This window comes from Amblyomma maculatum, chromosome 3, assembly GCF_055883805.1.
Source record: "Amblyomma maculatum isolate TAMU_Amacu chromosome 3, ASM5588380v1, whole genome shotgun sequence".
NCBI lineage: Eukaryota > Metazoa > Arthropoda > Arachnida > Ixodida > Ixodidae > Amblyomma > Amblyomma maculatum.
In genome coordinates, this window is record NC_139346.1 from 218,917,293 (window position 1) to 218,942,663 (window position 25,371).

Sequence of the window (25,371 nt, forward strand, 5' to 3'; positions counted from 1 at the left end):
ACCTGCGTTCAGATCCTACGGAATTCTTTATATATATATATATATGTATATATATATATATATATTGCATGAGTTGCTTTGCTAGGCTGACAAGGACATTTTAAGAACAAGGAACACACAAAACCGGAGTACAGATTTAGCACCTTGTGGAGTAGGGCTTTTGCACTAAAGAATGGTAATTGGCCAGTTTATTGCAAGAGGAAATAAAAAAAAAAAAAAACAAATATAGGAACATGCATGCTGCCAACCTTGTTTGTTTATTTATTGACAATACTATCAGGACTAAGATAGGAGTGGATTGATTAAATCAAAAGTGCGCACTTAATAAGTAAACAAAAAAAAATTGCACATGCATTAGTCATGGCCAAAGGAAAAAAAATTGTGAACGGCATACCGATGAGCACTAATTCAGATAACAAAGAGGGGGATTCCGCGCGGCTCTTTGCACATACAATATTGTTGGGCGGTTTATTCCAATCTCGCTGTTTAAACAAAGGAATAAGTTAGCAGTTCAAGTAAGTGTCATACACTTGTGCAAGCAAAGTGTGGCTGCACGACTAAACAGTTACTTCGTAATTATGGAGTAGTCTGGTGTGTCTGACAAGAGGGATAAGAAAATATCCTAAATACAAATGTGGTCAGCTCGGAGCATTTCAAATTTGTATGAAAGCCTCAGTAATGTTCTCTTCTGTGTTTGGGTGTCCGCTCGTGGATGAGAGCGGCTTCGAAGAAGGTACTCAGCAGACGGTGCGTTCAAGATAGCACAACAGGCGTGTATTTGGTTGCCTTGGACACAATACAACACACACACAAAAGACTAAATGTTACGCAGTACGCCGCAACGTAGTAGTAGTACCGCGCACGGTACACTCACGGCTCGCAAGCCGTTAAAATTCGGGCCAGGCGCGCACGACTGCCCGTAAATACACGGAGCCCTCGGGCGACCGCGGGAGCTTCTAACCACGCGACTGCTCACAGACGCGGCTCCGTTCAAACTCGAGTTCCCTCCCCGCTGGAGCGTAGCCCCCCGACGCGCAGCGCTTTCTCTCTCTGTTTTACGAGCCGTGTCACTCGTGTACGTTTTACTTTCACGCGGCAGACAGCCGAGATCATCGCCTCTCCCGGGGAGGTTATTTTTGCACAAAGTGAACGCGCAACGCGCAAACGTCGACAGGACACGCAGAAGTGACGTAGAGCCTCACGTCACTTCTGCGTGTCCTGTCGACGTTGTTTGCGCGTGATTGCGCGTTTACGGTGTGCAAAAATAACCTCCCGTCCTGCCCGGGCTATAGTGCTCTAGAATCTTCTAGAGCACTATACGCGGGCTGCGTATTTACTTCTCAGCGTACATAGCCGCACTGGCCGCTAGTCGCGCTGGTTGTCTTGAACGTCACATCCGGCGTTGTCATGACAACATTGGAACTGATTGATTGGGACGCCAGTTCGCTCGTTGCTTGCATATGGCCGCCCGCATTGGCCGCCTGCATGGAGTATACGCCCGTGAAATATTCTGCTGTTAAATCAGTTCCAATGTTGTCATGACAACGCCGGATGTGACGTTCAAGACAACCAGCGCGACTAGCGGCCAGTGCGGCTATGTACGCTGAGAAGTAAATACGCAGCCCGCGTATAGTGCTCTAGAAGATTCTAGAGCACTATACGCGGGCTGCGTATTTACTTCTCAGCGTACATAGCCGCACTGGCCGCTAGTCGCGCTCTAGAGCACTATACGCGGGCTGCGTATTTACTTCTCAGCGTACATAGCCGCACTGGCCGCTAGTCGCGCTGGTTGTCTTGAACGTCACATCCGGCGTTGTCATGACAACATTGGAACTGATTGATTGGGACGCCAGTTCGCTCGTTGCTTGCATATGGCCGCCCGCATTGGCCGCCTGCATGGAGTATACGCCCGTGAAATATTCTGCTGTTAAGTACGCGAAGCGACTAATTTCAAAGCTGTTTTTCGGCAAGTGAGTGACAGTGGTTTGTTGCGAAAGGTTTGTTGTCTCTTCATATTTTGTACCATGCTGTGCATCGAGAAAATCTTGATCCGATGCCAGGAGGAGGGCAGTGATGTGTGTTAAAGATCGCTTGTAAAAGAAGCTTTTGTGGTTCTCCAAGGGACAAGGACTAAGCATTGTAAGACACGGACTGACAGCATGAGTTATGCAAAAACAAAACAATAAAAGATCATCCAGCAGCACTGTATCTTTGAAAAGGTATTTATTCTGTACAGATTTACTACTGCAGACACATCTAGTGGTGATGAAATTGTCCCTGAAAGGCAGATGTCTGCTGCTTGAAATACAACTTTGGCTGTAAAAGAAAATAAACAGCACTGTGAGCCACAGTCAACAAGCCTTCACAATGTAAGCATTAATCATGTTTGTCTAAGGACAATATTTCGGTGATAATGCACATCCACTGTGGAGCAAAAACACATGCTTACACAAAGTGATTATCTGCACTGTCTAGGCATCAATACATTTGCATCCTTAAAAGGTGCCATTCGGCCCCTTTTATTACAACAACAATGGCAGTGCCCCTTACCGGTACAACACAATCACTTCTTTTGTGCCAAGTACAGTACCATATCAACCAACAAGGAAGTGTTTGAGCTGGAGTTCTATTAAAACATTTCTCAAGTCTTGGCACTCTTTCATGCAAGATATATAGTACTCGGCAGGCTTGCAACTGCCTGCAGAAATCCTGTCAGTGCAAACTGTTAACATTTATTTACATGCAGTCTGAACCAACTGCTTTTCTTCAAGCTTGAAGCAGACTAGCAGCAAGATGGAATATTTAAATGAGTAGGGACAGAAAATTTTGTCCCATCTGTTCATATTGTTACCGGGAAACGCGGGACCAAAGTGTGCTCACTGACAAAGACGACGATCGAGGAACGCGGACACGACGAAGCGTTGAAAAAGAGAACGACGCTGAGAGAGTAGATTCTGCACGGCTACCGAAGTCTTAGCGTCGAGTTCAGCCCATCGCAGTGCTGTCACATTAAGTACATCCCCGTAACATCTTGGTGGAGGTCGCGGGTTCGACACAATCTGATACTGGATCTCCGCAGCGGCCGTCACCTCGGAACCGTCACGATGACAACCGACGCGGCTCCATCAACCACCGCAACTGCAACTGTCGTCGTAGCCCACCCCCGTGACCCTGGAACATTCTGCGGTACAGATGAGGTCGACGTCGAGGACTGGCTTTCGCTTTATGAGCGTGTTAGCCAGCACAACAGGTGGGACGCCACGCTGATGCTGGCCAATGTCATCTACCTTACTGGCACGGCACGCGTGTGGTTCGAAACACACGAAGCAGATATACCCTCTTGGGATGTTTGCAAACAAAAACTCCGTGACCTGTTCGGAAAACCGGTTGGCCGTCAACTAGCCGCCAAGAGGGACCTCGCCACACGTGCCCAGACATCTACCGAGCCTTATATTACGTATATACAAGACGTTCTGGCCCTCTGCAGAAAAGTCGACAAAGACGTGACAGAACATCCTCAAAGGCATAGCCGACGATGCCTTCAATCTTCTACTCTGTCGAGACTGCTCTACGGTTGACGCCGTTCTGCAAGTTTGTCGACATTTCGAGCAGGCCAAACACAAACGCATTGCACATCGCTTCAATCGGCTCCCCAACACTGCCCCTAGCTCCACGTGCGAGGATCTGCCGACCCTAAGGCAGCCTTCCAACACTGACAATGTGACCCGCGTCGTGCGTCGTGAACTGGAAGCGCTCGCTCCTGCTGCACCCAACCCGCCCTCCTCGGACAGTAACCTAGCGACGATATCCCTCATTCAAGCCGTCGTTCGTCAGGAGGTTGCTAACTTGGGCGTCCCCTATAGCCACAACGTGGAACACCACAGTTCGAACCCCATCCCTCCCATGGTCGCCCACGCTGCGCCCCGCAACACCTACACGCCACGCTACCGATACCGCAATCCTGAGGAGTGGCGCACCCCTGACGACAGGCCGATCTGTTTCACGTGCTCACGTGTTGGCCACATCTCTCGCCACTGCCGCAGCCGCTGGACATCACCACCTCGACGTTCCCTTACGTTGACCGCTACTCCGATTACGGTCACCGCAGTTTCACGCCTCGTTATGAGCCGCCCCACACCGATACCACTCCGCCTCCTCCTGTGTCCAGTCGCTCTCCTTCGCCGCCAGCCCGCCGTTCCCGTTCACCTCTTCCTAGCCGCAGTTCCTCGCCGTCCTCTGCCGGCCGCTTCACGGGAAACTAGCCGATGCAGCTCCCGGAGGTGACGCTGCATTGGTATCCTGAGGAGTGGCGCACCCCTGACGACAGGCCGATCTGTTTCACGTGCTCACGTGTTGGCCACATCTCTCGCCACTGCCGCAGCCGCTGGACATCACCACCTCGACGTTCCCTCACGTTGACCGCTACTCCGATTACGGTCACCGCCGTTTCACGCCTCGTTATGAGCCGCCCCACACCGATACCACTCCGCCTCCTCCTGTGTCCAGTCGCTCTCCTTCGCCGCCAGCCCGCCGTTCCCGTTCACCTCTTCCTAGCCGCAGTTCCTCGCCGTCCTCTGCCGGCCGCTTCACGGGAAACTAGCCGATGCAGCTCCCGGAGGTGACGCTGCATTGGTACCCCGACCTGGAAATCCTCTGCCCATTTCTTCGCCCTGTAACCTCCTCTCCCTGCTCGTGGATGGTGTTCCCGTCTCTGCCCTCATTGACACTGGTGCCCAAGTCTCGATCATGAGCTCATCATTTTGCCGCCGCCTCAAGAAAGTACAGACCCCCGCCGCTTCGCCCACCGTTCGTGTTGCCGATGGCAGTACTGCTGCCGTCACTGGGCTGTGCACTGCCCGAGTCACCCTTGCCGGTCATATCCCTGTTTTGTTCACCGTCCTCAACCAGTGCCCTCACAATGTGATCCTCGGCCTTGACTTTTTAACGGCCCACTCTGCCCTTATCGACTGTTCCAGCGGCCTTCTTCGTTTGGACCTACCTGTCTGCTCAGAACATCCTCCATCTACACCCCACCTTCGCTCCACCGAGTTCGCTCGCCTGCCCCCTGACTCTGCTGTTTACCTACCTCTGTCACCTTTCCCGCCTGTGCCTGACGGTGACTATGTTGCCTGCCCTATCACCAAGGTCTTTCTTGACCGCAACGTCGTTCTTCCTCATCTCATCGTAAGCGTTACACAGAACAGCACCTACCTTCCTATCCTGAACTTCAGTCTCTCACCCCAAGTTCTCCCCGAAGGAATATCCCTTGCTACCTTGTCTCCTCTCACAGACTGCACCATTTGTGCACTCAACCCTGGCCCACATTCAAGCGTCCTTCCAACATCCGTACTCCCCACCACAATTACCGACCCTATTTCCGCAATGATTGCCTCTGACCTCAGCCCCGAACACGCTCAGGACCTGCACAACCTTTTGTTATCCTTCTCCGACATTTTTGACTTTGCTGCCGGTTCTCTGGGCCAAACATCAGTTGTGACTCACCGCATTGACACCGGCGATGCAAAACCTGTACATCGGAGGCCTTATCGTGTGTCCATTTCTGAGCTCCAAGTCATCCAGCAGGAGGTCGACAAGATGTTGGCCAACGATATCATCGAACCTTGGAACAGCCCCTGGGCTTCTCCTGTCGTGCTCGTTAGAAAAAAAGACAACAGTTGGCGCTTTTGCGTCGACTATCGACATCTGAACAAGATTACAAGGAAAGATGTTTACCCGCTGCCGCGAATAGACGATGCCTTGGACTGTTTACATGGAGCCCGCTACTTTTCCTCTATCGACCTTCGTAGCGGCTACTGGCAGATTTCTGTTGACGAACAAGACCGCGAGAAGACGGCTTTTGTCACACCCGATGGTCTTTACCAATTTAAGGTTATGCTTGTTTAAATACAAGAATTATAGTTAAACTGGTAATCTCATCCTGCTTCTGTTTCAACAGCTGCAGGAGTCAAGATAATGTTGGAAACTTGTAATCAAGTGCTCCGGGGCGGCGAATAACCAGAGGAACGGCCGGTCCCGAGGGAGAGAGCGCGCGCGCTCTCCCTCGAGACCGACCGTACCAGAAGTGACATCAAAAAGGTCACGTGACTTCCTCCGTTCTCCCTGTACCCCTGTACTCATCCATGCCTGTACTCCGCCGCTGGCGACGGAGCACCGAGGACTGCTCTCGGCTAAAACCCCTCAATAAACTAAAAGTAGCGCCAACATGTGAAGTTTGCCGCCCACCTCCGCTCCGGCGCTCTCCTTCGTCGTTCGACCCTCTCATTGGCCGAGCGCCGTCACGTGTGCGCGCGGTTTTTTTTTCTTTTTTTTTTTTTTTGCTGGGCGTGTAGCTTTCTCCTTTCCAGCGGTGCGGGCGGCGCGCGCGCGGCACATATCGCCGTGTGTTTTGCTGCCACGCGGACTGCTGCTAAATTGTTCCCGCCGGCTAGTTAATTTTTTTTTTCAAGCATGTTGCGCACTTGGCCGGCGGCTGATAGAAGCACGGTGGTGAAGGTGAGTTCAACCAACGCAGACATCGCGTATGAATGGTGTCACACACTGACAGTTGAAAACGGAACCGTTTCAGCGCGAAATATTAAAAAAAAATAACTGCTATTACCCTTCCCAAGTTTACCGGTAGCTCACAAGTCAGTCAAAGCTGCAAAGACTCCACACAGACTACAGCTTCCGCCGCCTATAGTTAATTCTGATCTGCAGCTGAAGTTGAAAATAAATGGAAGACAACTGCTGCCACACTTCTCAAGTTTACCGGCAGCTCGCAATCCAGTCAACGCTTCAAAGAAACCATACACAGACTGTTGCAAAATTGTTCCTGTCCGCCGCCTAGTTACAAATATTATAAAGCACGCCGCTGAGTTTGGCCAAAGGTGACGAACTACGGACACAGAGATGACGGCGAGTTGAACCAACGCCGAAATCGTGTACATGTGGTGTAAGACACAGCTGAAACTATTCTGGTGGGAAATTCCTGTCAACATTCGGTAATTATGTTTCAGCAGTGAGTTATATTTTAACCTGAACACCTTGCGACAAAATGCAAGCTGAAATGCTCTGGTGAGACCCGGCGCCAGCGCTTTTACCTAAAGCCCCTCAATAAACTAAAAGTAGCGCCAACATGTGAAGTTTGCCGCCCGCCTCCTCTCCTGCGCTCTCCTTCGTCGTTCGACCCTCTCATTGGCCGAGCGCCGTCACGTGCGCGCGCGCGCTTTTTTTTTTGCTGGGCGTGCAGCTTCCTCCTTTCCAGCGGGGCGGGCGGCGCGCGCGCGGCACATATCGCCGTGTGTTTTGCTGCCACGCGGACTGCTACTAAATCGTTCCCGCTGGCTATTTAATTTTTTTTTCAAGCATGTTGCGCTCTTTGGCCGGCGGCTGATAGAGGCACGGTGGTGAAGGCGAGTTCAACCAACGCAGACATCGCGTACAAATGATGTCACGCACTGACAGTTGAAAACGGAACCGTTTCAGCGCAAAATATAAAAAAGAAAACTGCTACCACGCTTCTCAAGTTTCACGGTAGCTTACAATTCAGTCCAACCTGCAAAGAAACCACACAGACTGTAGCTTCCGCAGCCTAGTTAACTTTTTTATTCATGCATGTTGCGCACTTTTGTCAACGGCTGACGGACTCAAGGAGGTGAAGGCGAGTTAAATCGACGCCAAAATCGTGTACGTATGGTGACACACAATGGCAGCTGAACACGGCACCGTCTCAACGCCAAATATAAAAAAAATAACTGCTACCTCCCTCCCCAAGTTTACCGGTAGCTCACAAGTCAATCAAAGCTGCAAAGACTCCACACAGACTGCAGCTTCCGCCGCCTATAGTTAATTTGATCTGCAGCTGAAGTTGAAAAAATACATGGAAGACAGCTGCTGCCACACTTCTCAAGTTTACCGGCAGCTCGCAATCCAGTCAACGCTGCGAAGAAACCATACACAGGCTGCTCCAAAATTGTTCCTGTCCGCCGCCTAGTTACAAATTTTATAAAGCATGCCGCTGAGTGGCCAAATGTGACGAACTACGGACACACGGAGATGACAGCGAGTTGAACCAACGCCGAAATCGCGTACATCTGGTGTAACACGCTCACAGCTGAAACTATTCTGGCGGGAAATCCCTGTCAACATTCGGTAATTATGTTTCAGCAGTGAGTAATATTTTAACCTGAACACATTGCGACAAAATGCAAGGCTCTGGTGAGACCCGGCGCACGGCCGCCTCGATCGGCGCGCGCGCGGCGCTGATCGAGACGGCTGTGAAGGGCGCCTGCTCCGGAGAGCGCGCGCTAGTCGCGCACCCCGTAGGTGGAGCCACGGTCGAAATGCGAGAGGAGGAGCGGCCCCGCCGGAGGAGGAGAGAGGAGATGGCGCTATTTTTTGTTTATTGAGGGGTTTTACTTTTACCGGCGCATGGCCGCCTCGATCGGCGTGCGCGCGGCGCTGATGACGGCTGTGACCGGCGCCTGCTCCGGAGAGCGCGCGCTAGTAGCGCACCCCGTAGGTGGAGCCACGGTCGGACCCCAAAAGCGCGCCTCCTCTGCCATATGGAACACAACGCTACTGCTCCTGTTCGACCACTGGTAGGCGCTGAAACTCGCGAGAGCACTTTTAGTGCAGCTAAAAGTGCTCCTGTTCGCCAAATGGAAACCGGTATAACTATTGCAACTTGTAACGCTAAACGCGAATCGTAACATCTTTCTGTCGGTCAATCCGCTCGCTTATTCGGCTGTTATTTGCCAGATAGTACTGCCTGATACGATTAGAATCAAGGTGAAACATGTGTCTGCAGCATCGGCGGTCGGCGACCCAGATAACGAGGCTTGGCTGCTTATGGGTCGCCGCGGCAACGATGCTGCGGAAGGATTTCGAATTATTTGTGGTCGAATCAGGCAAGTACATAATCTAAACTGGTATTAAAAAGACAGACGGTTGTATGCTATGCGAGTGACGAATTTCAGCGTGAATAAGCGAGCAGTTTAACCGACAGAAGCATTTTGCGGTCCGTGTTGACCGTTGGAAGACTCGTACCAAATGAACCACTCCCAAAGCCAAAATTTGCGCTGTTAATTACTAGACAGATTGAAGAGCACTTAAATGATGGGTGCATTAAAAGATGTTTACTTACCACGACACGGCTAGTGCTCCGGATTGTGAATCGCACGCCGACGAGCGAAGCTACGGTGAGAACTCGAGATCGAGCAGAGTCGCCACCTTGAGGCTCAGCGGCGAAACCTACTCAGTGTGGATGCGTTTTCGCGTTGCGTGCCAGCCCGTAGTAACTTACGCGCGCGTGCGGCGTGTACAGGAGTGTTTTTGTTTGTATCGCGGTTCCCGTGAGCTTTTGCTTACCTATATATGCCTCTTGCAAAATAGCAAAATAAATATGAACAGTCTATAACTCCACGCTTCATTAAAAAAAAAAAATACTTGTCCGTATCGAGCATGTCATGCTTGCGTAAGGACATATCATTCATCGCGGTCTTCGGCGCTTGAGATCCTTTGACATGCAATGTCTCAAACGAAGTGGTACTGTCGTTACCGCCGTGTCAAAGCAAAACAGGTCGCTACCGTCAATAAAAGTTGATGCAAACGCTCAGAAATCGCATATTCCCGTTTCTGTTCGGAATACCGCAGCTGCTGAAACATATGCCACTGCAGACTGCTTCATATAGCAGAATGCAGTTTGAACAGACCACTTTATGCCTACTATGCCTTCTGCTTTCACAATAGAGATCTGTGAGTACTTTTTTTTTTTTTTTTGCTTTTAAATCTCTATTGTGGTGTCTCAATGGTAAGGGCGCTCGACTGCTGGTTTCGAGAACGGGGGATTCAATCACAACCGTTTCGAAAGGCGCTCCTCTGCTGTGGGATTTGACTGCACAATAAACAATCCCACGTGGTAAATGTGGTGTTAATAATTAAAAAAAAAACGACACCAATACCTGCCTCTGCAATCATCAGTCATAGCCGATGCCGCTTTCATGCGTTAAACCCAGGCCAATATGCATTTCTTTTCTTTTTTTTTTTTGTTGAAGGCTTCTGTGCATCCGTAAAAGTTTTAGTGAGCATATTTTGCTTTAGAGAAATGCTCGAATGTTTGAGAAACATATTCCCTGCACCTAATTGTACATAATAAACCTAGATTATTGTACTTCACTGGTTGTCTATTATAATCATTATAATCCCTTTTCGTCCAAGTGCTGTCTTCCGAGCAAACTCGTCGTTTCTGACAAGGGTAGCAAAACAGCTTCACGCGGGCTTAAATATCAGTGTTTAGTTCGGGAATAAATACATCTTTATAGCCGCATGATAAGATATGACCTCCATTTCTTTCGGAATAGTTTTATATCCGGCATCTGTTTTGGAAGCAACCCTAATATTTTACTTCGCATAAGATTTAGTCACTGCTAAATAATTAGTGATAAAGAAATTTTCAGCCTGTAAAATTGCTTCCCAGAACATGACAGTGCCCATAACGATGTCTTAACGTTACTGAAAATTAATCGCTGATTATAGTAAATTCTGTCAAGTGTGTAAAAGTTCTCTCACACGGCGAAATTTATTGGCATTGCAAAACAAAATAATTACACTACTAATTTTTACCGTTATATTAACATCACACGCATCAGAAATCCCTTATACTTTTCTCGGTTTCAGAAAATCATTTACAGTTAGTGGCGCATGCAGTAATACACTATCACATTCTATGACAGTGGCCGCAAAAAGCATTTCGGCAAATTCAATCCACTCAGCGCTGTACACGTGAACAATCAGCTTTCCTGTGCGGCGAGGTTTCCTGTATGAATTGTCGGCGTGATCTCATTTTTGGGGACTACTTGTGCGTGGTTGTCTGGGCCAGAATTGATGTGCACTCTGTCTAAAGCAACTCGCCATGCAGTGCGCTGCCAGTGCTACAGTTAACCTGCTTAATCCTCGAGTCAAGTACGATATAATGAACCAGGCTTTCTCGATTCAATCTAAAGTATTGCAGGTATCTGCGTGGGCTTGACACTAATTTCGCCGGTCTCAATCGCATGAGACACCCGCAAACGGTTTAAAAGTCGATAAGAAAAACAAAGCTGTCATTAGGCAGGCCCAAGCATTAGGCGCGTGAGCGCGGTGCAGCGCAAGAAACGTGCAAAGTAAATCTGGAAGTCTGGTGTTGCGTGCTTTGTTTTCCTAAAATCCGCTCTTCTTCTGCAGCATTGGCGAAATCCTTGGATCTTTTTCTGCAATATTGCAGAAATACTGCAGAAGACACGTTTTCATCGCCAACAAACCCGCTGTAAACTCGGAAGCAGACCTACGCAGCGTGCGTTTCTGCGAGCGCCGCCGGCTGCCGATCCACAATACCGGAGGGACGGTGGCGCCACCTCTAGGTCGATCTCGCGGCGTGGGCAGTGTGTCGACCGCGCCGCGAAATGCATGGGAGCGGGGGGCTGCTTTTGCCACGGCCGGTCTCGAGGGAGAGCGCGTTTCTCTCTCGAGACCGGCCGTGCTTTTGCGATGACGGAGGCGCCGCAGCGCAGAGAGCGCCACCAGCAACTGGTGTGTCAGCCGTCCGGGCGCCCGCGTATGCGCGCTGTGCAGCAGTGTGGATACCGCGCGCACTGTACGTTATTGTTTGCTTGTGCGTCGTCTCGAGCTGTTCGCGACAAGATATTATAAATATGCCGGTTAATGGGGCTCAGTACTGTTAGCAATCACCTAATTTATTTTCCCTTTTGGCCGTCGGCAACACCTCGCGGAAGCAACATGACAGGAGCTGGGCTCTGAAGAAAACAGCTTGGAGAGGGCGTACAAATTCAGACTCGCACACCACGCTTCACTCGCCGTGCAGCTTGCTTTAGCATTCCTGAAGCACCTAATTGAAGTCCAGAAATGCGCTCGTTTTGAAAAGAGGGCAGTGTGGAGACAGGATGTATGAAGAAGGCAAACATGCAACATGTGCGTTCGAGCGCTGACTAAAGCTGGCCACAGTAACCCCGTTATCGAAACAGTCAAAAATGGTATATTCCGTTGTTTCACGCGCAAACTATGCCGACTACAGTAAGTCACCTGAAGCCACAAGAAAAGTTGGCATTCAGTTCGAATGAATTAAATATACTACCCCGCATAGAGGACATGAAAAACGAACGACACTACACCAGGTAAACGGCTACTAAATAACTAAACACAGTGGGTCAGGAAAGGTAAAAGAAGTGGGAAGTAAAGGATGCACAGAAAAAAAAAAAAAGAAAAGAAACGTGTCGCCTAGAAGGGAGGGAGAAAGGAGGCACGCAGCGCCGTGAAAAGAGCGACCGCATGTGAACAAAGGTTTGGCATTGTCGTGCGGCGTGGCAAACGCACGACGGAGAAAGCAGGCAGCTAAAGACGAAGAAAAATTGAGAAATATGACAGGCAATAAAAAAAGAGGGAAACAATCGAGCTTAAAAACCAAATGGAGGCCTGGGAATTAAGAAGAAAGCAGTGCACAAAAAGGCTGCAATCGAACGCGTAGGCGTCGAAATTTAAGTCAACAACTTTGTAAAACTGTACACTAATATAAGAATAAACCATTTTATTTTTTTTCCATAAGTTGGAACATTGTTGTAACGGCTAGCTTTAAGTACCCAGAGATGCGCTCTATACTTAAGACATTTAATCTCAATGCATTATAGTTTGACAATGACTTAATTGTTCCAGAAAATGTTTTCATTCTAGGTAGTTTTTATTCTGCGTGCTCAAGCAACCGGCAATATGTAAGTCATTGACCCCAGAGGATCGCTCTAGTCCTGTTTTGGTGCACATATAAAATGAAAAAAAGAAAAAAAAAAGAAAAAAAAGGAATAACTTTGAAAAAGAAAGAACGATGGAAAATAGAGGACGCAGAGGATATAGTGTACGCCTAATTCGCTTCCGCTACATAATCCTTCAGCAAAAGAGAAATTGTGAGGCCGGCACGGTTTTTCACCACGAACAAAAACTGCGCCATAGGCTCCAAGCTATAGTCACAATTTACCCAAAAATTTGGCTCGAGTGTACCATCCTTTTGGACGCCTTTGCCCTTCAGATTTTGCAACCTTCATCTAAAATGTAGAGGTTCAAAAATTCTACCTACTTAGAGCACCAGAAAGCTCACACTTGAAGTAATGAAATTTCATGTGTTTTTGCGGCTTCGCTCTTTGCGAAGTAAGCGAACCACGACAAGAGTTCTCAAAGGGAAAATAATTGAATTCCCTTGGAAGTATTCCACGTGTAATATCAACCTTGTTAACAAATATAGCCTGATTAGTTCTGCAAAGAGTACCTGCGGCAAGTAGCCCGAATATAGACCGGCAAGCAGTAGTTGGCGAGTATATCCAGTCGACTATTCACATTTCCATACCACGCACTCGAAGAATAAACATGCATTAGTGTCCGCATCTGAATTCGGCCTTATATTGATTGCATGTGAATTTGGTGCCCGTCACCGTTTTCGCATTTTTCGTTTTCTCTCGGTGCGCGCCAAGAACTGCATCATATCTGCCAATACGACGCGCAATTATAAGTGCTTCTTTTTTTTTTTTTGTTTGTTTTTTTTTTGTTTTTTTTTTTTTTTTTTTGCTCTGTACCATTCGATGCCAGTAAAGCGTCCGCTCTCAAGTGCCACTATGAACGTATTCCATCGTATACGTATGTGACAGGTTTAAATTTTCATGTTTTATCTGAAGTATGACATTTTTTAAATCTAAACAGCTGGTTCACCCTTTGGTCAGCGGCACGTAAACAAATGTCCGCGATATATGTATTTGCTAATCACGAATAGAGAATAAATGCTTGAGTCGCGTATATGTTCCTTTCTTTCTTTTTGCCGCTAAATACCGCAGTGCTTTATATTATAACGGTAATAAATAAATGTGTTTTGCTCGCACACTGTATTTGTAATTTCTATAAGCGGTGATTAGGGCACATAAGGAACACCTATTAAAGAGATATATTACAGATTACTGACGATTTAAGATAAACGTTGTTATGTACTAATAAGCACAAGCTGTAAAATGTAAGCAGGTGTTCGTAAATAAGGTTCGTAAAAAATAAGCTGTTCCTAAAGAGGCCTTACGAATCACAAGCTTTGATTCGCATGTATATGCGTACTGTTTTTCTCCGCGTGTTAATAGCGCTCCTCGGTGGTAGTCTTTATTCCCTTACTGGAAGAACGAATGCAAAACACCACGCTTCGTTGAAAACATTAAGTACAAGCTCATATGGACGATTTATGGCTGCCCGTAGGAAGAAATGTTGAAAGAGTTTGAAATAGCGATTCAAACATCGCGCTGCTCCGTAGGACTGCCCAAGCGAGCACGGCGTCTCCAGATTAACGTAATGGAATGACAGGGATGAGTTTAAGCACTTGTAATAAGTAGCCCCTTTATTAAATATCGCACCAATTGCGTAGCGTTAAGAAAACCGCGCCCATCCTCTGTACCCCCGCTATCCCCGCGGCCGCTACGCGCCGAGCGGCGAACGTGGCACCCCTGTTGCACGTCGCGCCCTCTCGCGGATGTCGGTTCCTGTCATTCCAAATGCGGCCCGCTCTCCGGCGCCGGTCGTCACACTGCCCAATATTCTAGAGCACACAGTGAACTAGAATATTTAGCGCGGTCGACCATGCCGGGATCAAAAAACGTTGGCCGGGATCTCCCGGCGGTCCGCCTGGTTAGCTTGCCGCTTGGGGCGCTGTCGTCAGTAGCGCACACAACACACAGCATTAACAATTTTTCATCACACAAACACGTTGTCCAAGTTAATGCGTCGCTTTGAAGCCAAAGCGGTCGTAGTTATAATTATACTGCAGCCCTGTACAGTGCAATGGCAGCACGCAAAAGCTACGTGTGTGCTGGCCGCTCCATGCTTTCGCGCTGCCTGTAGCAGACGACGCGCCCGGCAAGGAGCAAGAGTTGACTGCAGCGCCGCTTGTTCTCGCGACCGCCACCCGGGACCCAGCCGAAAACCAACGCCGGCCAACATCAAGCTGACAGCATCCAATCCGAAGAAGATGGCGACTTGTTTGTTGATCTCGTACGGCATAGTTTCCGCACGTCTGTAAGTCTTTTACCGCACGTGAGGTAGTACAGTTTTCGCAGCGTGACCGAAGATGAATAACGCCCAGCGCAGAAGTTGCCACTGCGGTCAGTGAGCGGCTTAGTCATGCAGTGTGCGGTGACGAAAGGTGCAAAGCCACCACCATCACGAGCGGCGGCTATCCACTGGAAGATGGTGTGACGACCCGCTGGTCACTTTACCGCTGGGGAAGAGCAACGTCGGTAATCATCTTTGCGCAGCGTCCGCGCGTTCGTCCTCTCATTTGGTTAGGAAGCGCGCAGCCGTCATCATGTTCTCGTATGCGTACCGAATACGGTGCCTACAGAAACTGCATTCGGAAGCGTTTATGGGGCTGAATGCGGTTTGCCTGCCGGACTGCCTGCCCGCCGGCGCCGTCTACCGATCGAGTCTGCCCGCAACGCCCGTGTCAACGCCGATCCGCGAGAGCTGGATCTTCTCAGAGCAGCAGCTGCGCGAGCGACTCTGCAAGACCCCTTCCCCTAGAATGTGTCGCTTCTTCGACCCTAGGCGGTCCGAGTCTGGGCTCAACAGTTTCGACAACGAGTGGTTAGACTCTGCTCGTCGGAAGATGGAGACGGCGATGGAAGACGACAAGTCCGACGAGACGAGTCCCGAGGATGCGGATAGCGTCAAGGAAAACGAAGCTTTCTACCAGAAAAAACTTTTCGTCGGCAACATAAGTTACCGAGTAAGTACTCAGCGGTGTCTAGTCCCTTGCTTGTACCCACGACCGGCTTTAATGGTCGTGCTTGTACCCCTTATCGCTTGTTTGGGTACTCCGCGCAGAGTTTCGCGTTCTGAAACGCGCTTGTTCTGGTTATTATGCGCTGCGCTTCTTCTGTCTTTTTCTCTAGTTTATTTCCGATGCAGTGATGGTGATCACGGTTGTCCCCTTTTTAACGAGTCGCCTCCGCCTGTCGGCGTGGCGGAGCCAAGAAAAAAAAAAAAATAATCTGGGGCTGTCACTGTTGCTACTGCTGAGCATGCCGACGTGCTGGGCGCACAAACGGCGTTTCCTGGCCTCTGTTGTGTCTCGCGCCGTTGCGCGAGCGCGATAAGAGGTGTAGTGACGATTAGTTGTTTCCACTACTTCGTTTCACTTGTCCGCTTTCTCCTCTTCTCTTCCTATTTTTCTGAGAGTTAGTCTGCTCAAGTTGTTTTCCGCCGCAGGTCACAATGGTGTTACGACGTGAACTATCCGTTCTTTTTGTTTCGTACGAAACTGTTCTTTCCTTTGACAGAAAATGGCACATCAGCCGTGCTGATAGACGTCGAGTGCTTCTGGGCGCAACTTCACATAACATTTGACCATTTTACCTGCTGCATTCACTAGCATTCGACCAATACAGTTCCACGTCGTGAATTCGATCCCGACTTCGGCGGCCACTTATCGATCAAGGGTGTTTTCTGAATCTTCCCTTCTGCAATATGTTGGCTGTGTTATATGCCCAAAGGTTTGCAGACTAAACAAACTTGCCTGTTTTCTTTTGTTCTCAGGTTACAAGGCTTCAACTGCGAGATTTTTTAAGCAAGTTTGGGAAAGTTGTGGACTGCACCATTGTGCAGGACCACATCAAACGGTGGCCCAAAGGGTAATATTCTTTGGATGTTCTAATGTAGGATTTGAATCCGCCTTTTTCACAAGGACGCTATGCGCATGCGTTCCTCTCTCCCTGGTTGAAAACAAACAACCAGCCCAGCTGCGCATGCCCAGTTCTTGGCCTCCGTGATCGGCGCAGGCATAACTGATCTCGGGGGCCATGCTCAGTTCATATTCGTGACAGTCTTATGCGACAGATGGCGGTAGCTGTCAAGAACACACACCACCATTTCGAATCTGGCTTCGTCTCCCAAGGTCTTTTTTAACCAGTAGCAGACGAATTTTCTGCCACCTCCAGAGGGTGCCACATTTTGTGAAAAAGGCGGATTGTGCTCGCATGCTTGCTATAGATTTGCTCATGAATAGGAGCATGGGGTCTTTATAAGCGCTACACATTTTGCTTTTTGTCAGTATCACAGTGGTTCTTGAAAAAGTGAGTTATTGAACTCGTCTATAGCTGCTTTACACTCTGTGCAAGTGCTGGCTTTCATTTTTGGGCTGGATTACAACGTAGCTAAGTCCCATTGCAATGGTTCAGCAGCTGGGCGCTTGACTACTGAGCCAGGCAACTAGCGTTTGATCGTAGTCGGGGTGGCCATATTTCATTGGAGGCGAAGCAAAAGGTGCCCTTGTGCTGTCAGTGCATGTTAAAGAACTCCAGGCGACCAAAATTATCTGAGCCCCCCTTATAGCATTACTCATAGCGTGAGTCACTTTGGTACGGTAAACTCATTATTAAACCCGTAAACAAACAAATTTAGGTGAGGTAAAAAGTAATCCCGCAAATTTTAGCTGGGCAGCATGTGAACTGTGATGCGCTAGAAAAATGTAGTTTTGTTATCGAAACTTGACTGTTATATGCATGGATGTTAACTGTGCAGGGAAGATGTAAAAGTGCCGACTTTTTAGGAGAGCCAACAGTGAATGTGCTGTGCATTATAAATCATTACAGAGAATACACTGAGGGCATTGCCTTCTGGGTCTTCATTAATGTGGCACATGCTCAGTTGATCAGACGGTGCGATAACTCAGCGAAGGGCTGCATTAACATTGTGGTGTGTGACATGGTCACTTTGGCATCCACTGTAAGGATTGTCAGTACTTGCCAACCTGAAATAGTAAGGTCCACTGTAGACCAGTATACTTGAGAAACAATAGAAGCTGTACAGGTTGTGAATGAAGTTGACACCTGTATCAGCGCACCCCAAATTTTGCACTCGCATTAAAGAGCTGAATTATTTACTTTTAGACATTCGTCCCTTCTGATTTCTCTCCTGTGGTAGGGTTCACACTCAGTGCTTGTAACAGCCACATTTTCATAATTAAGCCTATAAATTGCCTTCTTTACTGTGTTGCTCATGCTGCGGTACACCAGCCAATGCATTTGCTTTGTAACTATGGTAGCAGCGTACATTGGACCCAATCAAGAGCCATGATTGGCCACAGCAGGATGTTGCACTATATTCACATGCAAAGAGTGTAATGCTGTGTTCTTAGATTTGCGGGAATATAATAAATTATAATTGTTTTATGGTGATTAAAAGACTATTGCTTACATGTGATCTAAGGTTGCATTGTTAAATAACAATTCTTACATGATAAATGTCAGGAGCAAGCATTTATTAAGTCACATAATCCAGTTACCTAAAGTGTGTGAAAGTATGAGGGGATGCATATGCAGTATTTACTGGTAACAATACCACGTGACTAGGTTGCGAAGCATAGGCATAATAAATGTAACAAAACATTTTTTTCTCGACCACATGTGTCCTGTAAACTTTTCATGTCTCCTGTAAAGTTTCGATTTCTGTAGTATGTCATTCTTGGCATGAATATTTACATGTTTTTTGTTCATGAACTGCTTGTGCACTGAAGAACTCTTGCTTATGCTCCAATGAGGCAAAAAATATGCTGCTAGCATGGGGAAATACGATTTATTGGGAAAAATTGGTTGCATCGACCACTAAAAGTCGACTGGATGGAGCTGTGTGATTGATGCAGCATTGAGCATTGCGGTGGGAATCTTAACAAAACTAGCTACACGAAAGCAGTGACAAGTGTCTGGCATGTGCCTAGTTGCCATGACTGCTGAGGCAGCTGCCACCTCACAGCTATTATTGACATACTTGGAGTAGTTTTCATCTTAATTATCTCATTGCACCTTGCTTGAGGGCTGTCCATGTGTGGACATCACACTCTGTGACTATATTTTGCAGTAGTCGAAAGTTTTCTCACGCTGACAACATATTGACTTTACGAGAATTTTGGATGCTAGTTTGCCTGTTGTTGCTTAAATCTACACTTTCTGGCCAGGACACTTGGTCAGCAAGAGTGGGCAAAGCATGTCTATCAGGCCAAGAGGTAGACATGACGAACGGGGGGTCGTTATTTACCCCCTAGTTTTTAAGAACTTCTGCCCTTGTTTACATCAAGTGTTAACGGAACATAGTTTTGTGGACTGCACTGCTGTTTTTGAAACTGAGAGTTAAAATGCGTAGTGTGCTGTCCTGCTATTGTCACACTGAAATTTTGGCATGCAGGCTGGCTTCATGTTTAGGATTTTCTCAAGAATGTGCATTAGCGTGCTTTGACTTTGTAACACTTCCCATTATTGTTTCTAAAAAAAAAAAAAAAAAAAAAAGAGCCTGCCTATCACATTCTGCTTACTACTGATATGTCATATGTAATAGATGCAACAGGTTAGTGCTGTAACGTGCTGAATGGCACTGCCATTTTAAGTGTATTTTCTGCTTACATGCCCTACCTTTTTATTATGGGTGACTACTGTTTTACAGTGTTAGCTGTTATTGTTTGCATTTTAGAAGGTCATCCAGGGATTGGATTTGACCTCTAAAGGGAGGGGTGGTGATGACGTTGTACCATGTAACTCGCCGTTGCCATACCTGTGTGCTTTGCAACCATGTCCGGCATCAAGTGCTTTGATGGTTACTCCCAAATATGGCCCAGACCACCCCCAAAATTTGACTTTGTCCCATTTGGACCAAAATTGATTCCCAGCTTATTTTATCTATGGCAAACATGATTGTGACCCCCATGTTTAGCCTGGACCACTTCCAAATTTATTCCGGGCCGCTTCCAAAATTTGACTTCGTCTGATTTGGATCGAAATTGATGTCTAGCCGACATCGGCTGCGGCGAACACGATGGTGACCTCCCAATATGGCTCAAGCCACTACCAAGTTTGGCCCAGGGCTGCCCTTGAAATTCGATCTCAGCCAATTTGGACCAAAATCGATGTCCAGCCTAATCGCAATAGCGAACATGATGGTGACCTCAAATCTGGCCTGAGCCACCCCCAAAATTTGATCATGGCCAATTTCGACCAAAATCGATGTCTAGCCTTAATTGGCTATGGCGAACATGATGGCGACCTCCCATCTTGGTGGAGAACACTGGGTAGCCTTCCTGGCCTCTTCTTGGAAGAAGGCAGCAGAGCAGGTAACAAAACAAAACAGAAGAAGCACACACAAACACAAGGACAACGCTGCACTGACAACTATATTGATCAGAACCCGCACATCTTCTCCCTTCACTTTACGTCTGCAGCTAACTTCTTCTTTATATTTAACGTCTTGCTGGTAAGCGTAAAAAATCTAATTCCTTTTTCAACAATACCACTGAAGGCGGGGTTACCGGCAGGATGTTAAAGGTAGGGAAGAAGCTAGCTGCAGACGTAAAGTGAAAGGAGAAGATGTGCGGGTTCTGATCAATATAGTTGTCAGTGCAGCGTTGCCCTTGTGTTTGTGCATGCTTCTTCTGTTTTGTTTTGTTTTGTTACCTGCTCTGCTGCCTTCTTCCAAGATGTGTGACTAACTAGCTCAACGTTCAAATCTATTATTGTTAGCCTACCTGGCATATGTCCCACAGTGCTGAGGACCTCCGGCCTCCGCTTGTAGACACTCCAGCTGACTGAGTGAGTCGCAGAAACCTTGACCTGTCCGCTGAGTACGGGCCCTTGCCGTTTACCCGTGCGCCTGCTCCTAGACCCATGTAAAGCGCTGCGCATTACACCCTCCACAACCCACGAGTACCAAAGCCCTTTCACGGTACTCAGCCTGAAGACGTGGAAGACTGGCTTGCTCATTATGAATGCGTCCCCGCATTCAATCAGTGGAATGACATCGCGAAGCTGAGGAACGTGTTCTCCAGCCTAGAGGACAGCGCTTGTACTTGGTACGAAAACTGGGAAGACGCCCTTAAGCATCATGGCTTGAGTTCCGCAGTAAACTGCTCTAAGCATACACCAGCACGGATAGTTTGGAAAGAGCTGAACTGACTCTTCAGTCTCGCATCCAGCTGCCGAATCAGACGGTTACGATGTATGTGGAAGACATTGATGCGGCTGTTCCGACGAGCTGACCCGGCGATGTTGGAGGCGAAAAAGCTACGCTATCTAATGTGCGACATTAAAGAACAGCCTTTTGAGGGCCTCTGCGCAAGCCGCGTGGAACTGTTGAAAAGTTTTTAATGGAGGCAGTCACGATGGGAGCAAGTTCTTCAACAGCACTCTGCTGTGTACCACAGACCTGTCCTCGCCGCTTCAGTAACAGAGTCCCTCCCGGACGTCAGCAACAACACTGACTTGTTCCGCGACATGATCCATTCCATTGGAGCTGCAGAAGTTTTGCGGCGTGTCGCATCCAGTGGTCAGCTTTATTGCTAGCGCCATTCGCGACGAGCTTGTGGCATCCATTACTGGTTGACAAACCACAGCCCTTCCCGACGGAGTATGTCCGGCCTACCTACACTAATATGCTGCGGCGGCCTGCTCCTACTTCAGCAGCGCTTGTGTTCACGTCCCTCCTGTCCAATCACCTCCCGTCCAACCAGCACATTAGCGCAGAATGATCAATACCCACTGCGCAAATCGGATATCTGGCGTGCCCCCGACCGAAGGCGGGTATGCTACCGCTGCGGGGAGCCTGGTCATCTTTACCGCCAGTGCCGATATTGAGAGCTCATACTGCAGGACTTTCCGGCTAATGCTGCTCGATTACGGTTTGGCTAATGTCCGCGTGTCATTGAAGAATACGTGACACAGCAGCTCTTGCCACCCATGACGCGACGGCAGTCCGGACCGCCATTACCCCAACGCCCATCATTTTCCTTGCAAGTCATGAACTCGTAGAAAGCTGTGCAAGGCCAGTCACCAAGTCTTCATCGGGAAAACTAATGAGCGCGACCTCCAGAGGCGGGGCTGCTACAGATCGACGCGATAAAGACCCCCTGACGATGCAGACATTGGCGCAGGGAACTCCGACAAACACGACGGCAGCACCTGATTTCCCGGACCGGTTATCACTAGACATTCCTGTACTTCTGGACAGTCACAACATTCGTGCATTGGGGGACACTGGAGCAGATTTCTCAATTTTAATTGGCAAACTAGCAACATGTCTTCAGAAAGTAACGACATTATTGTCTGGTACGTATGCAGATCTGCACGGGTGGCGGCCATGTTGTAACTGTGCTTGGACAGTGCGCCGCCAGGATGCAGATTTGGGACTCCATGTTCGTTGTCAGCTCTCTGGTTCTCAGTGACTGTTCACGTGACCTGGTTCTCGGCGTTGACTTTCTTCGTGAGAACGGAGCCATTGTCAACCTGAGGCAGCGAACTGTGAAATTTATTACAAAGAATGCCGGTGACAACGCTAATGTTTGCCAACGCAGGACCGCTTTACGCATTTCTGCTGATAGTGTTTTGATCCTGCCGCGTGTAAGTGTTTTATTGCAAAAGCAATACTACGCCAGGTTTAACCGCTCGTCACTGCGTGCCGTGTCGATGTCCTTATTTAAACAGAAGAAGAAGGAGAAGAGAAATAAGAACGCTCGGGTCATCTGCAGCTTATGCTTTCACTCCGTATTCAGTTCAGCAGCGTTGAACCCTTCTCATTTTTTGTCAGTGTTGAATGCGATGGGTAACGTGACAGAACAGCAGTCATTGAGAGTAATCTGTCACTTTTACTGACGCACTTTGTGTGTTCTGCCCAAAGCCTCCTGGTAACAAAGTTTACCACTAAGCCTCTACTCTTTCCGCGCTACTGCCATCGCGTTTGCTGAACACTTTGCCGACATTTCTGAATATTTCATGTCAGCAGCTGTGATATGTCCGAACACATCTCTAAATTGGATTAATATTAGTCCCAAGTTGTCGGCGACTCAGTGTTGTGACCTACATGCTTTATTGCTGGACTATAGATCCTGTTTCATGTTGTCGTCCAAGGTAAAGGGTGATCCATTCTTTTCGTGAACATGCAAGTATGCGACTGCACTCTTCAAAGTGCCAGTGCATCTGTCCTGGCCGTGCATAAAAGTTAATTGGCACATGATGCAAAGCATCCCCTCCAAATCATCCTGCACGCACACCAATTTGCTTTGATGTGCGGCCATGTTAAAAGCATGAGCGCTCTAAAGAGTGCGGCTGCACACTCGCATGCTAATCCTAAGAATGGATCACCCTCTACCAGCTTCTGTCATGAAGCACTGAATAATTACGTTCGATGACGCCCGCCTGATATGCCAAAAGCCATATCGGATATCACTGAAGGAACATGAGGCCATACAAACACAAGTGAAAGAGATGCTTACTGACGGCGTTATACAACCATCTAACAGCCCTTGGTCGTCCGTCGCCTGTCACTCTGGTTAAAAAAAAGAATGGAACTCTGCACTTTTTGCGTTGATTACAGGAAGCTGAATACCATAACGAAAAAGACGTTTATCCACTGCCACGCATAGATGACTCACTTGACAGGCTGCGCCGTGCCAAGTACTTTTCCTCGATCGACTTAAAAAGCGGGTATTGGCAGATTGAGGTTGATGAACATGACCGTGAAAAAACAGCCTTCGTCATACCCGATGGTCTCTATGAATTTCAGATACTGCCTTTCAGTCTGTGTTCAGTGCTGGCGACGTTCCAACGGATGATGGACACTGTTCTTGCTGGCCTTAAATGGCAAACCTGTTTAGTGTACCTGTATGATATGTTCTGAACTGGATGATGTTGTGTTCTGAAACCTTCGACCAACATCTTCAACACCTCCGAACAGTGTTAGATGCTCTGTGCTCAGCAAATTTAACGTTCAAGCCTGAAAAATGTCACATCGGATACAACCAACTTAAGTTTCTCAGCGACCTTGTGAGCGCCGACGGTGTTCGCCCTGATCCTGACAAAACTGCCGCTGTAGTCGACTTTCCTGTTTCTGTTACAAGGAAGGTCCTCAAACGCTTCCTGTGTTTGTGCGCCTACTACCGATGATTTATCGGCGATTTCTCCAAGATTGCCGAACCCTTCACCCATTAAACGCGTACCAATATACCGTTTGTGTGGACTGAGGAGCAGCAAGAGGCTTTTGTAGAACTGTGCCGACTGCTGCAAATTACTCCTGTGCTGGCTCACTTTGATGAGGATACCGACACTGAAATGCACACTGAACATCGTCTTGGAGCTGTCCTTGTCCAACACCAAGACGGCGTCGAACACGTGATCACTTAAGCGAGTCGCACTCTCTCACTTGCCGAAATTAACTCGACATCAGGAAAGGAGTGCCTCGTGGTCGTGTGGGCTACGATGAAATTTCGCCCTTACATCTACGGCCGTCAATTCAGAGTGGTTACCGGCCGCCATTCTCTATACTGGCTGGCCAATCTCCTGGACCCGTCCAGCCACCTAGCACGATTGCGGAGCTAGACTATGCGATAGTATACAAATCTGGCTGTAAGCAAGAATACGCAGACGCTCTCGCATGCACCTGTCGAGTTAGCTGATGAGAACCCTGAGGATGACAGTCGCTTCCTTGGTGTAGTCGGCGATGCTGACCTTAAAGCAAGGCAATGAGCTGACGCGGACCTACAGCCTGTGATTGACCATCTGGAGGGCCGCGCTTCCAGCATACGGCAACAGTTCTCCCGGAACCTTTCATCCTTTTGTATACGCAATGGCATCCTGTACAAGAAAAACTTGAGCAGCGGCGACAGAGTCTACCTTCTAGTCGTGCCGTCAGACCTCCGCGAAGACAACCTTGTTGCCCGTCACGATGAGCCAAAATCTGGCCACTCGGGGTTTGTGCTCACGCTAGCAAGAGTGAGCCAGTTGTATTATTGGCCCAAACTTTCAGCCATCGTAAACCGCTATGTCCAAGGTTGCCGCGAATGCCAATGCCGTAAGTCTCCAACAGTAAAGGCTGCAGGTCTGCTCCAACGACTTGTGTCGTCTTGGTACCCTTTTGACCAAGTCGGTATGGATCGTCTCTATTCACTCCCATATCGTCGGTTGGTAATAAGTGGATGTAGTAGCGACAAACTATTTAACGCACTATGCAAAAACAAAGGCTCTACCATGAGGAACGTCGTCTGAAATCGCACAGTTCTTTTATGCATCAGATTGTTTTATGGCACGGGGCCCTATCCTGCGTCATCACAGATCGAGACCCGGCTTTCACAGCGCAGCTCCTACACACGTGCCGTCACGTGCTTTCACAGTGCAGCGCAATCACACGTGCTGTCTGAAAGCTACTACCTACTACCTGAAGTCAAATGGGCTCACGGAGCAACTAAACAAAACCATAGCGGACAGGCTAGCTATGTACGTCGACGTCCAGCATAAAATGTGGGACGAAGTTTTCCCATACGTGACTTTTGCTTAT

The 25,371-nt window shown here is 48.3% G+C and overlaps 1 protein-coding gene across 2 annotated transcripts in view; it reads left to right on the forward strand.

Annotated features, from left to right (window-relative positions):
* The first annotated feature begins 14,988 nt into the window (after positions 1-14,988).
* LOC146197737 (putative RNA-binding protein EEED8.10) overlaps positions 14,989-25,371 on the forward strand; it is a 135,373-nt gene continuing 124,990 nt past the window's right edge. Inside the window, exons 1-2 of one of the 2 annotated variants that reach the window (XM_084599648.1) lie at positions 14,989-15,793; positions 16,603-16,697. In XM_084599648.1, the coding sequence (XP_084455774.1) occupies positions 15,374-15,793; positions 16,603-16,697 (515 nt within the window). In that variant the 5' untranslated portion in view covers positions 14,989-15,373. The remainder of the gene's footprint in view (positions 15,794-16,602; positions 16,698-25,371) is intronic. The other variant, XM_084599649.1, reaches the window with a different exon arrangement.